We start from the raw sequence: 14,891 nt of genomic DNA on the forward strand, positions 1-14,891 counted from the left end.
CCAACATCAATTTCGTATCAAAAAAATTGATGGGAAAACACTAATATGGGGCAAGAAGTATTTAACTACTACAGAATGGGCACTGTCATCAGGTTTGGCATTTCTGAATTTCATTCCAGATCATCCAATATTTGCATCAAATATATTGTTATTACAATCAGTTGCTGAAGTTCATAATGCATGCAGACATAATAGTGATATAAATTATTCTGATTGCCTAGAAGAAATTAAAAAATGTATTAGATATACATATGAGTACTTTGATATAGTTGATTTGGTTTGGTGGGAGTATTTTTTCAATAATCAAAGTGATATCATTTCAAGAACAACAAATGAAGATATACCTTTGAAAAATCCATTTATTTGGTCACAAAATGTGTCAAATGAACATGAGAAAAGAAACATTGTTGAACAACAACAATCTCAAGGTATTATTAATTCTTCACAAGTAGAGGAAAGAAAAATGTATATTGGTTCTGGAAGATCTCATGCACAACATGAAGCCATGGAAGACCTTTACAGGGGTTCAGTACATGATATGAAGGAGGGTTGCATGATCGCAGTGCTAGCAAATAGAGATCCCAATGGCTATACAATATGGGTTGCTAAGGTTATAAAGGTCATTACAGAAAATGAAGATGTTGCAGGTGTTGAAGTACATTGGTATGCCAAAAATAAACACCCATTCAGTGGTGTGTATAAGTCAAAGATAGTAGTTGAAAGAGAAAAAAAAGTGTACAAATATAAATCGTCACCGTATAGATCTCTTAAAATTGGAGGATGTTGACATGCTTGTTTATGACTTCAATTTAACAAAGAGATGAACTCTTTGCTTCAAGACGATAGAGATTCTGAAGAGGTTGTTACCAGAAGGAACAATGTTGAGATGGAAGTCTGTTGAAACCAGTGATAGATCTAGAAGAATTTTGAAACCTGAAATGGTGGGCATGCATGTGGACTCAGATGGGGCACTAGTTGATGAAAAAGAAGAATATGGAACATTTTCATTTGCATCCAGTTATTCATCTTAAGATGTGACATCTGATAGTATGCAAGAAAATATGAGTGATTTTGCATAATTGTTTAAGATAATTTATATAACTGATGTTTGTGTCGTATCTTGAAATAAAAAATTTGATTTCCATATTGTGTTAAATGAAGTTATGAGTCATTTTTATGTTTGTTAGATTATATGTTTTAATTATGATGATTTTTATTGTTTAGAATATCTACAATGCAACAATAAGTTAGAGATATAATGTATGTTTCATTTAATTTACATGTAATGACATTTTGATTAATTTAGTCATGTAATTTGTTCATAATGTAAGTTTTTTTAATTTTATGGTTGAAAATTTTCCAATTTTTTTGTATCTTTAATGTGATGGTTGAAAACAATTAGAATTTTAGCGATCTTTAATGTCATGTTATTTTATGTTTAACAACATGGATGAAAACTTATAGAATTTTAATGTGTTTAGATTCCATTATTTTATCTTTATCATCATTACTAAAAATGTTGAAATTATTTTTAGGAAAGAAAAATGTTATTTTACAAAAAACATTAGTGTGTGTGTTTTTTTTAAAGAATTGGTTTTTGCATACAAAAAATCGGTTTTACTGTCATTTTTTAAAAATATTGAAAATTGACCCTAAAAAGAAAACTCTCAATATACACACTTTTCGTTTTTAACACTATTTTTCATATTTTTTACTAGAATTTCTGTTTTGAATTTATAGTTCTCATTTCAAAATTTATATTGTTCAAAATATTGTGTTTTATGAAAAAAAAATAATAACTTATTATAATCTGTTTCAACATGACAAACCTCAATCACTACCCATATTTGTCACAAAGGTTGATTGAACATTAATAAATTCTCTTTAGTGTTCAAAGATTTCAATAAATACTCATTAAAAATGTGTCGACGTTTATGAGCGTTCGAGGATTTCAATAGGTACTCATCAGAAATGTGTCAATGTTTAAGGTTTGAGCGTGAGGATCCAACCAAATCTAACCAACATAACTCTCATTTTTATCGCGACAATTATAAGACAGAATTAACATATCAACAAGAAACCATTCTTTATTCAGCATTCATCAATATTATATATTTAAATTTTATTATAATTATTGTATATATAATTAATCATTTTTTAAAAGAAATAAATGTAATTTTATTATTATCATTATCATATATAATTAAAGTTGCACAAATATGATGAGTGTTACACATGTTACATAAATGTAATAAACTTACATGTTAGATGCCACGTTGGAATGATACGTAAATGAATGTTACAAAAATGTGATCATTGGTTGCGTTTTTAACAATATATTATGAGTTGTTATGGTTAAAGTAGGGTTGAATATGAATGAATTTAGGTTGAATTTGCTTATGTTTTAGGTTTTATGGAAGTAGTATTATTTTAGGTTATAGGTTTATTATTTAATATTATAGGTTTTATTAGTTTAGGTTAATAATCATATTAGATTTTAAGTTTATCATAATATTATTAACAAATTTATAAAATTTTATTATGTTTGTAATAATACTAATATTATCAGCATTTTAATAATATTGATAATAATATGTTTATAATAATATAAATAATATCAAAATTATTAAGCTTATAATGACATTAATATTAACATTTATATGATATTAATAATGATTGTATAACATTAATTTTAATTATTACTAATATTTTTCTTATAGATATATTGAGAATACTAATATTAAAAAAATAATAATATTATTATTAATAATTATAATAATGTTTTATTAATATTTTATTTTATTAATAATATTATATTAATTATAACAATGTTATTGCCTAAGTTTCATAATTTCTTGGGGTTTAGTATTTATCTTATGGGTATTTGTTTCTTTGGGTTTATAAAATCAATATCATGAATTTATTAATCTAAGGGTTTGAACCATGGTTAAGCACTCACTGTGTATCGTTACATTTTTTACCAAAAATTAAGGTTGATATTAGAAACAAAAATACTTCAATTCTTTTTTAATTTCATTTGTTTATGCTTTGATTTGTTTAGATAGATGTGAATGTATAATGTTTATGGTAGTCTCTTAGATGAATAGACAGACAACTATTCAACAACCATTATAGTTCATTCACTTCCAAAGAAATAATAAAAAAAATTCAAATTGCTACAGATTCTTTTATATATATATGGAAGTGAATTGGTTTTACTTTTAGGTTTCAAATTATTATTTTTTCCTCAAATATATATTTAGTTGAAATATGTTATAATTAAAATTAATGAAATAGATATAAATTAATATATTATATTTTTTTTAAATAATAAAATGTGTTACAATGAAATGGTTAATTAATAATAAAATAAACAATAATAAATAAATTTAAATTTATTATCATTATTCATAATAAAAAATATATATATTATTTCAAATAATTTATTTTTGATTTACACCTAAAGTTATTACTTTTTATCTTATTTTTACTTAATTTCTTTCTGTAATTATATACTCATTATCATTATTAAAACAATAATAATATAGCACATTAAAGTTAGTATATATATACATGGCCTTATTATGATTACATTTTTCAAAAGCATATATTCTCATTAAAAAAATTCACTTGATCAGGTATCATATCTCCATCAACAGCAAATACTTGTGACACTGCATGTAAAATACTCAAGTTATAATTATAACCCAAAAAAATACTTGAAAGGTTTGCGCAAAGTTTAGGGAGTGAGATAATTTAGATATGGGTACAAAGTTCATCATATATATGCGACACTGAACTGGATCCATATAGTATGTGCCGTTACATCATGCACGATATCCATAATCTTGTTAGGGTCACATTTTCTTTAATGGTGTTGGTGGGTGATTTTATTTTTACCATTAAAATACAGGCTCTGCTTTTCAATCGCTGCTTTGGCACATGGATTGATTGGGACTGGAACCGTCTTGGAGAGTTTCCCGTAGCTCTGCTCCACATATGTTCCAGCCAAAATTCGACGTACAGGTTGAGGGGAGAGTGTACAAGAGCGTTGGATGAATGTGAGGCGCCATGTGGAATGAGTCAAATCCTTGATGAAATCAGTGTAGTAAAACATTGTACTGAGCAATGAATGCTAGAAGCGGAATGAATTAAATACAATTATACTTGAATTATGATTTCATAATAAAAATTCAGCAAAATTTGAATAAATAAAATTAAAAATAAATTATTTTTATTTTATAAAATATATTTTACAAATTGCCGATATATTTTCTATTCAAAACAAAATTAGTCTATATTTCTCTCGACACAGGGCAGACTTCACAACTTTAGGAAGACAATCATTAGATTCTTCATTAATTGTTTTTGCCGTAAATTCCGATTTGGGTGTAAATTCTGAATTGGGTGCAACTTACAATTATTCACCATGCATATTTTTAACGATTACATTCTAATTATAAAATTAGGTGCAACCATGAAAAGGTTTAAGTTTGAATAAGGTTTACATAAATGAATGTTGTATAATTATTAATTATTCAGAAATGTTTTTTAATTATTTTATGTTTATTTTTTAAAATAATGTAATTATTTGGAAGGATTGTGGAAAAGAATAATTATGGTAATATATTAGTATTAATTTTTTGGCATTGTTTTTAATCAATTTTTAAAAATTAGATCACTTTATAATTAATTTGAATAAGAAAAAAAATTGAATTACAAAACCAAAAGAACTAATAATACTATAAACTATTTTTAATCTAATAAAATTAAAATATCATTTATTTATTAATATAACTATAATTATAATTATAATTATTTAACTATATAGATTGTTTTTACTGAAAAATCTTTAGTTCACTTGAATTATTTTAATAAGGCCCCAGCCAATTTCAAAATAAACCCCTCTCCAATTTAGTAGTGGTAACACAATTAGTAAGAAAACATATGGACAAAAAAAAATCCCAATTTCAAAACAAAACTTACCCAAAAAAATATATAGCCACAAAAACTTCAAAACAACGTTTACATTCCCGCAAATTCCAACCCGACATCTCCACGTTCCAGAGATGTGGACGCTCTTGGCCATTGATTCTGTCAAACCTAGAATTCAATCAAACAGTCTCCACGCAGTTTTTGTTTTTTTAAATACGCTACTGATTAATGGAGCTAATTGTCGAAATTGAGGCGTGATCTGTAACTTGCGTTCGGATACCACTTCTTGGGAATCACGTTTATCGCGGACAACGTTTGTGTCCACGTCAACGTTGTGATTCGCAGAGAAAATGGCGCTTTCAATGGACCTCCCAACAGAGACCAGTTGGCGCCCCAAGTATGCTTCATTTCCATCCACGCACCAGAGTCCGCCTGTATCATTCATCCACACAATTGATCGAAGTGAATTCAAGTTACGAAATGAAGCGCAGAATGATAAAAGTTTAAAGTTGGAATCACCATGGTCCTGCACACACTTGTTTTAGTTGCACAGCTCCCACATCGCCATATCCGGCTTCGTATTCGATGAGTACGGAGAACCAGTAGACCGTCGAGCCTTGGTTCACATGGAAAGTTATGGTCTTCCCTGGGTATCGACACAATGTCCTGTAATAAATACCATCACAATATTACACATCAACTCTTCAATATCACAAATAAAACCGATAGCTCTCTCTTATGTGTTTTATACTTTCTGTAAAGAACTGAGAGCTCCCCAGTGTTGAGCAGCGCTGAGTTTTTGCCATGGGTGGCCATACGACCAAACGCAGCTCCGCTCAGATCAAAATGCGTTTTACCGAACGCACAGTATCCTCCTGGGCATTCATCAATTACCACGATAGTTACGGTTTCCGAGAGCATAAGCCCTTCTCCCTGCACTTAACCTGAAGTTTCCAAAAATGCACCATAATTTGGTCATTAATAACTGCAACGACCAAATGCAATGTACTGATCTGAGTCTTTGCAATCATTTTTTACCTTGTAGCACGCCCCACAGCCTTCACCGCCCTTGAATAAAACGGGGCTTACAGCGCCCACTCTGGCTCCTAGTTACCAGAAACGGGACGATGTCCCCCGTTTCTGGCAGAAACCTTCACAGAAACCGCGACCATACTAGAAACGCCGTCTGCAACGGCCGTTTTCGTTTTCATTGGCAAGAAACGGTTTCTGGCGAAACGAAACAGTTTCTTCTGGCCGTTTCCAGATAGACTTGCAGTTTCTTCTGGCCGTTTCCGGATAGACTTGCAGTTAAATTACATTCTAACAGGGCTGTTGGAACAGTAACAGCTGTTTGTGTTAGAACCGTTACAGAGTCACCCTGGCAAAAACTGTGCATATTGTAGAATGTTCATTCAACATTAAAGTTACTATGTCAAAAGCCTATCAATCACCTGAACTAAACAAACAAACAGAATCGACCTTAAAGACCTTAACCTTTGTCGAATATAGTAGCCTTCCAATGTTGAAGAAACGCCTTCAATGACTGTAATTATGAAGGGCCATAGATAGAGGTTATATTATCGAAACATGTTTAAAACTCATCCTCTGTCATGCCATCTCTGAGAAGAAGCATATCATGAAAGGATATGCACTGTTGCTAAAACAGGTTCCTTCGATGCATCCATATCCGATTTTCATTACTTACATGCATCTTTTCTGGTGTATTCCAGACTAAAAATCAGAAGGCAAATCCATATATCGATTTTCATTACTTACATACATATTTTCTGGTGTATTTCAGACTAAAAATCAAAAGGCAAATCCATAGAGTTGGACGCAAATTTGGGACACAGAAAGGAATTAGAACTTTACATGCTAAGGCATTTTATCATGATATACCTTTGAGGTACTCAAAAGCAGCAGATGTCTTGCAGATTCAAAATAAACCACAGTAGAATATAAAGTGTCATAAGAATGTAGGAAAGTGACCATTAAATAAGTAAATGATTAAATGTTAGGGTAGTTGTAATAAATTTGACTTGGTTAAGTTAGTTGGCAAGTAGCGTTCTCTACTAAATCTTAGCGTTCTTTATATTGTTCACTTTTAATATGGTGTTTTTCTCTCTCCTCGTTTCTTATATGCGAAACCTCCAAACTTCGTTTCTCGTACCGTTCTCGTTTCCCGTTCCGTTTCCCGTTTCTCGTTTCTGGTAACATAGCTCTGGCTCTCAGAGGCTTCTGATCCACAAGGCCACCATACCCGCAGGCGCCACCTGCATTACGACAAGAGTTACAACAACGTACCACATTCTGAATCAATGAACAATTGAATTATGTGGAGTGGTATTAAGAAGAATGCGGCAATATACCATCGCTTCTATCGCCATTTGCACTGCCATACCAAGTTGCTGTAGCAGGGTGCCATTGCACTTGCTTCCTAACAATGTCAGTGTGTTCCTGACCAAACGCCGCCTTCTTGCACAAAAACAACACTAACAACACAATGCAAGTCGCAGTTACATCAACATGGACTTTGGGCACCACCCATTGAAGTCTGACCGTCCTCATCATACTTCCTACAAAATAACAATAATAGCCAATTTAATAAATGGCGCCTAAAGAAACTACAAGTAGAAACCCAATAAACAATGAAGCCCAAAGGAACTAGAAAGCCATATTTATTTCCAGAGGTGAGAAACTATTGGCACGATTTTAGAATTTCAAATCCCATCCGTACTCCATAGTAACTCTCAACTGATTTTCATTTTGCTTCGTTTGAAATCTTGACTTCAGAGGGACCCAAATCACCAAAGATACAGCCCGATAGATGGATGGTTCTCAACCTACAGTCAGCCTTTCTCTTTTTACTCAACAAATGAAGCAACAACGTGCTCTGGCTACGCTACGCTCTGTAAGTAAACCACGCAGAGATTCTCACACGATCCACAGCGCTCTCACCCTTACCCAACGGTTAAGGAGGCACTGACTGCCGTTGATGGGTGGATCCCATGCCATGTCACGCTTTCTTTTTCTAACACACGAACTGGTAGGTCCCACGCCATGTGGTAAGGGTGTGGTAAAAGGCAAGTATTAACGACCGACTAGACTCCCACAGTCATTTTTTAATTCAAATTTGGTAGTACCGCCCAAATTTTTTGAAATGAATAGAATTGTGTAATCAGCGTTTTGATGCGAGCAGGAGAAACAGAAACTGAAGGATTAGCTTCGCCCTCATCAACAACAAAGAGATAAATTTCCCAACCATGGCATGCTCGCTCCTCTCGTTTATCAGAATACTCTTAACAATATTCAATTCTCTTCACCGAGCATCAACATCAACTCCGCGGATACCACAGGTTTTTTTTTCGTGTGAGCATAAGATCTCTGCAGCAGCAGCTTTCCAGGAGGAAAAATGGAGTTGATTGAGTGACTTCACAAAATTATTTTATGATGATTTTGTAGGTTTTCGATTATTTGATTTTCTTTTGTGTTTCTTTGTATGATAGAGGTGGCGTGCGTCAAATCCCAGAAATTATCAGAAGTTCTGTCAGCATTATTAAGGCAGTGTATTGGTGAGATACAGGATCCTAAAACTAGGGATCTACGCGGTGCTAAACCTGGGTACATAGTCCAGCAGGAAGTGTTTTTTGCTGGTGGCATTCGGCTTCAATATATTCGAATGGCATTGCCATATTTAGTTGAAATGGATCGACAATTCCACGTTACTCCACACTATGCGCATTTAACTTTGGCGACAGAGACCTTTAATATTTAGCGAGAGCAGAAACTTTTGAATCTTTGTTTACAAGGAATCAACATTGTAATCAGCTTTTATCCTGGTCCTACTATTGTACATTTCATATTTGATTATGAGGTTAATTAATTCGATATAATGTTTTGTGTTTGAAAACATTTTTTGAATCAGCAATAGCTGTTGGAATTTAATTCCAACTGCAACATAAACAACGGGACAGAAATCTGATTTGCTGTAGATATTCCAAATTGTTGGATGGCTCAAAGTCGTGCTTGATATTTTCCACATTTATGTACATTAAATTTTCAGCATTAAATTCCCCTACAACAGTGGACTTCATTTCTTCAAAAGGCATCACCGCTTGCTACATTCAATACGCAGATAAGCTTTAAAAGATATTTGTATTATTTTATTGTTTAAAGACAAATATGTTTTAACATATAAATGTAATGAACAGCAGTTCTGTTTTAAGTTAGAGAAGAATGACAGAGAGTCTTTTTTGTAACGCACAGCAGTGCTGAAACTGTAATTTTCTGAGATAGCGGAAATTGGTTTGTGGAACTGAAGCGTTCTTGTTGCAATCCCTCTGTCAAGAGGAAGATGCTCTTCAGCATAATCTTTTGTGAAAATCCCTCTATGTGAGGAAGACGAATTTGTATCAGTTGGTTTACTGTTTATAAATAGAAGTTTTATTTGCGCGTTGCTATTACACCATAACCAGAAAATAGTCTTGACGTCAAAACAAAGTGTTGCTGTTACACCAGTTTCAGCGTTGCTGAAACACCGATGCTGTTACACTGCAAACAACAACTGACGAAACTGCGTTGCTGAAACACCGTATTCTGCAAACGATTTTTATTTCCGCTGTGTTAAAAACAGAGTATTGTTATGTTTTTTAGTTTTGTTTAGAATTATCAGAAATTCCCAACATGTTATCAGAGCTGGTCTAGGCACTTAGTGAGTCAAAAAAAAAACACAGAGTTTGTTTTTTCACTGTAGGAGCTGTAAGAAGCTTATTGAGCAGATTTTCTCCAGCAGAGAAAGTTTTTGCCTGTTTTTATTTATACAGTCAGTATCTCTTCTTTATTCATACAGGTTAAGATGGCAAATGCTGGAACAAGTTTGACAAATTCCCAACTGCCACAGTTTAATGGGAAAAATCACAGTTATTGGTCCATAACAATGAAAGCATTGTTTGCTTCTCAAGGAATATGGGAGCTGGTTGAAACTGGCTATGCTGAACCTGCAGATGCAACAGCGTTGGCTACTTTGGCAGTAGCAGAAAGAGACCAGTTGAAGAGCGACAAGAAGAAGGATGCCAAAGCCCTCTTTTTTCTCTTCCAATCAGTATATGAAAGTGTTTTTCCATGGATTGCAGCAGCAACAAAATCCAAGGAAGCATGGAATATTCTCAAAATTGCCTATCAAGGCATGGAGAAGGGGAAGACTGTAAAGTTGCAGATGTTGAGGAGAGACTTTGAAACACTCAGCATGAAGGAATCTGATACAATAGATTCATTCTTCATTCAGGTTATTGGGTTGATAACCCAAATAAGATCTCATGGTGAGATTCTTGAAGAAAGAAGGATTGTAGAGAAGATCCTGAGAATTTTACCCTCAAGGTTTGAATCTATTGTGGTAGCAATAGAAGAAACAAAGGATCTCTCACAGTTCACGGTAGATGAACTGAGTGCTTCTCTTTTGTCTCATGAACACAGACTTAGTAGAGGAATAGATTCCTCTTTTGAGCAAACATTCAAGACACAGATGTCTTTTGGCCAAAGAAAAGGTCGAGGCAGAGCAAATAACAGAGGTCATGGAAGAAGCCAAAACAAAGGCAGAAATAATCCTGCAAGCACAAGCGGAAGGAGCTGCAATCAGAACCAAAATGAAGGTTCAAGCAAACAGCGAGCTCATGGACAAAGGTATGACAAATCCCAAATCCAATGTCATTATTGTAAGAAATATGGGCACTACGCCAATGAATGTAGGAAAAAACAAAATGACATGAATAGTAGGCAGAATGCTAATTTTGCAAATGAAGAAGATAAGAATCCAAAGATTGTGCTGTTAGCATGTAACATTGCACAAGACAAACAAGAAGATTTTTGGTTCTCAGACTCAGGTTGTAGTAATCACATGACTGGAAATATTTAAATGTTTTCCAATCTGGATGAAAATGTGAAATCTGAGGTAACAACAGGAACTGATAGTAAGATATCTGTCAAGGGTAAGGGCAGAGTCAGTATCCAAGCAAGAAATGGAGAACAGATGATTTGATTTTTACAAGCAATGATGCTTCTCTCATCGCTGATTTTAAAGCACTCATGAAAAGTGAATTTGAAATGACTGACTTGGGCTTCTTAAGATATTTTCTTGGAATTGAAATAGACCAAAGTGAAAATGGTGTTTTTATTTCTCAAGTTAAATATGTAGAAGCAGTGTTGAAGAGATTTAACATGCAGAACAACAAGGCAGCTGTGACTCCAACTGTAATGGGGTTGAAATTGACCAAAGAAGACAGCAGCAAGGATTTTAATCCAAAATTGTACAAGAGCATAGTTGGCAGCCTTATGTACTTGACTGCAACTAGGCCGGACATTATGCACGCTGTGAGTTTAATCTCCAGATTTATGGAAAGACCGAAAGAGACTCATTGGCAGGCAGCCAAGAGGATTCTAAGGTATGTGAATGGAACGAAGGGGTTTGATATTTTATACTCCTCTTCTGAAAGTTTCATGTTGATAGGTTACACTCACAGTGATTGGGCTGGAAGTGTTGATGATAGGAAAAGCACATCGGGATATGTGTTTCATATGGGATCGGCAGCCATCTCATGGGCTTCCAAGAAGCAAGCAGTTGTGTCTTTGTCAACAGCAGAAGCAGAGTATGTGGCAGCAACAGCAGTAGCATGCCAAGTAGTGTGGCTGAGAAGAGTTCTCAGAGATTTGTGTCATGAACAAGAAAAGGGCACAACCATTTACTGTGACAATAGCTCAGCAATAGCAGTCTAAAAACTCTGTTTTTCATAAAAGGACAAAGCACATAGACACCAAATTTCACTTCATACGTGAATTGGTTAACAATGGTGAGATTGTTTTGCAGCACTGCAGAACAGAGGATCAGTTAGCTGACATCTTGACAAAACCATTGGTAAATAAAAGTTTTGATCATTTCAGGAAATGCCTGGGTATGCAAAATAAAACCCAGCAGTTGAAATTAAGGGGGAGTGTTGGAATTTAATTCCAACTGCAACATAAACAACTGGACAGAAATCTGATTTGCTGTAGATATTCCAGACTATTGGATGCCTCAAAGTCGTGCTTGATATTTTCCACATTTATGTGCATTAAATTTTCAGCATTAAATTTCCCTGCAACAACCGACTTCATTTCTTCAAAAGGCATCACCGCTTGCTGCATTCAATATGCAGATAAGCTTTAGAAGATATTTGTATTATTTTATTGTTTAAAGACAAATATGTTTTAACATATAAATGTAATGAACAACAGTTTTGTTTTAGGTTAGAGAAAAATGACAGATAGTCTTTTTTGTAAAGCACAGCAGTGCTGAAACTGTAATTTTCTGAGATAGCAGAAATTGGTTTGTGGAACTGAAGCATTCCTGTTGTAATCCCTCTGTCAAGAGGAAGATGCTCTTCAGCATAATCTTTTGTGAAAATTCCTCTATGTGAGGAAGACGAATTTGTATCAGTTGGTTTACTGTTTATAAATAGAAGTTTTATTTGCGCGTTGCTGTTACACCGTAACCAGAAAATAGTCTTGACGTCAAAACAGAGTGTTGCTGTTACACCAGTTTCAGCGTTGCTGAAACACCGATGCTGTTACACTGCAAACAGCAACTGACGAAACTGCGTTGCTGAAACACCGTATTCCGCAAACGATTTTTATTTCCGTTGTGTTAAAAATAGAGTATTGTTCTGTTTTTCAGTTTTGTTTAGAATTATCAGAAATTCCCAACAATAACATGTTTCTTATATATGGTTCTGAACATCAGAAGGGTTGATCATATGGATTTTCCAGCGTGTCCAAATTTTCAGGCTGGGTGGTCATATATATCTTAATAACTTAAGTTACACTAGACCATATAAAAATAAAAAAACCGCCCATGTTATAGCCTGAAGTCATTTGGGTATTTATTGAAAGTGACAGAGAAATAGTGCTGAGAATGCAAACAAGATTGAAAGCTAATCCATTCTGTGGGTCAAATATGTATAAGCAAAGGATATCTGATTTTGAATGCACTGGTTTTGATGTGAGCATGACATTTAATGGTGTCAATTTATGAGACATGCTCTTTTCAAAAATGGTAATTTTGAAAATACGGTTTCTTGTTTGGAGTTTGCAGAGGTTTTTTCTTTTTTCCTCTTTCCTTACAGGACCAAGAATGGAAGGAAACAAAGTTTTGTTAGGCCGGTAAAGGTCCCCATCATCGAGACACAAATTTACGGGAGAATCAAACGTGGTGTGGAGGATACCTATAATAAAGATACATATGCCCATTGAGTTAACTGTTCTTAGTAATAAATTATTACTCTAGATTGGAGGGTCAACTATGAACTTGAAAATTTTGATAGCAGAATAACTCGGAAACTTACTTCAAAAATGCATGCTAATAATGCTATTTTCTATTAACTTTCAATTTGAAAAACTTGAAAAAGATAAAAATATCTTCTCGATTTATTGAAAAAAGTTATTAATATTATTTTATTATTATTAAATTTATGTGAATATTTATTCACAATTAATATTATTTTATTATTATTAAATTCATGTGAATATTTATTTCGAAAGTGGAATAAATATTTTTTTATAGTGATATTCGAATTCAAGTCTATGTGATCTATATCATAATGTATAATGTATATAACAATTTGAATGGAAAAAAAAGTGCGATAATGTTTATAACAATTTGAATGGGAAAAAAAGTGCGATAATGTTTTTTTATTTTTATTTTCTTGAATGTATTAGTTTAATACAATATTTATATAAAATAAAAATAATATTAAATTTAACGTGAAATAAATAACAATTAATTACAAATATTTATATAAATAAAATTATAAAATTTATAAAAATAAATTAGGAAGTGTAAAAATATGGTGGTTTAAAGATAACAAGAATTTAGGATAAATATCAATTAAGGATTTGTCTTTTTAAGATCACTCAAGTTATTGAAATGAGGTTTTTTGGTTTTTCAAGATTATTTAAATTGTTGAAATTTTTAGAAAATGAGTGGATTATATTAGAATTTTGTTTAATTTGAAAAAATAAATTGTTTTTAAATAATTGAGTTGGTCCATTTGTTCACTCAAAAGTCAAATTATATTTATAATTGGAAAAAATGATATCCAAACAACTTTTGTTAAAAGATTTTGCTTATCACGAAAATATATTTAGGATTCATAGTTTTAAAAATGAACTCTAGTTTAGGACCTCGAGATTGTTGACCACAACGTCCACGAAATATTTGTACTAGACATATCCACCCAAAGGGATCATTTCATGTTGCTTCAACCATGGAGCCTAATCGTGAGGGTGTCTAGAGAACTGAAACTGTCATCTTTCAATAGAAAATGTGCTTTAACGACAAAGACTCGACTTATTGAGTTAACCCTCAAGGCTTTTAAAAAATGAACTCTATGATAATTGTGTGTGTGTGTATGTGTATATATACTAGCATAGATCCATTTTAATTTAGGATTTTCCAAGGGTTAAGAGGGATCAAATCTCTTAATATGCAAATCTTTTCTTTAGTGCAAAACTTGAGGAAAGGTTTGAACTTCGAGAGATATGATCCCTTTAGGCTCTTGGTAGATCTCAAATTAAGATGGATCTATGTTGGTTTTGAGTGAAATATTAATAAAATGTTTTAACTAAAAAGAAATATTTTTAATCATTTTATATAAAATATACATAGTTGATATTGAAATATTGTATTTATTATTCACATTCTCCACGTTAAAATGTTAATACATTCTCTCTCATATTGAGAAAATGAAAATATATATCCATCGGATAATGATTCTCCTTAAGTTATGGTAAATATTAAACAAAAAAGCTTAATGTGTGTGAAAAGGGGGAGTGTGGTTGAGGTAGAGTGGTAAGGTTAGTACCATAAAAAGAAAGAAAATAATTTATACATTATAATTATGGCATATAATTATTATCATTGGCCGATA

General features: G+C 32.7%; 1 protein-coding gene across 1 annotated transcript; it reads right to left on the reverse strand.

The window, feature by feature from the left end:
• Nucleotides 1–5,169: 5,169 nt before the first annotated feature.
• LOC149151248 (expansin-B16-like) lies at nucleotides 5,170–5,879 on the reverse strand. The gene is made up of 3 exons (XM_089440570.1): nucleotides 5,687–5,879; nucleotides 5,472–5,601; nucleotides 5,170–5,367 (listed from the first exon to the last, which is right to left on the reverse strand). The coding sequence occupies exons 1-3, from the start codon at nucleotides 5,854–5,856 to the stop codon at nucleotides 5,170–5,172; spliced, it is 498 nt and encodes a 165-aa protein (XP_089296696.1). The 5' UTR covers nucleotides 5,857–5,879.
• Nucleotides 5,880–14,891: the final 9,012 nt, after the last annotated feature.

The sequence above is a fragment of the Pinus tabuliformis genome, chromosome 9, assembly GCF_031772625.1.
Source record: "Pinus tabuliformis cultivar Carrire ecotype Pingquan chromosome 9, CPIR1, whole genome shotgun sequence".
In the NCBI taxonomy this organism is placed as follows: Eukaryota; Viridiplantae; Streptophyta; class Pinopsida; order Pinales; family Pinaceae; genus Pinus; species Pinus tabuliformis.

Excerpts from the sequence above, each read along its gene's own strand:
- LOC149151248 (XM_089440570.1), bottom strand. The coding sequence starts at position 5,856 with ATGCTCTCGGAAACCGTAACTATCGTGGTAATTGATGAATGCCCAGGA. Across the intron at positions 5,602-5,686 it reads CTCTCAGTTCTTTACAGAAA|GACATTGTGTCGATACCCAG; the intron begins GTATAAAACACA and ends TATTTATTACAG. Across the intron at positions 5,368-5,471 it reads GAGCTGTGCAACTAAAACAA|GCGGACTCTGGTGCGTGGAT; the intron begins GTGTGTGCAGGA and ends TGAATGATACAG.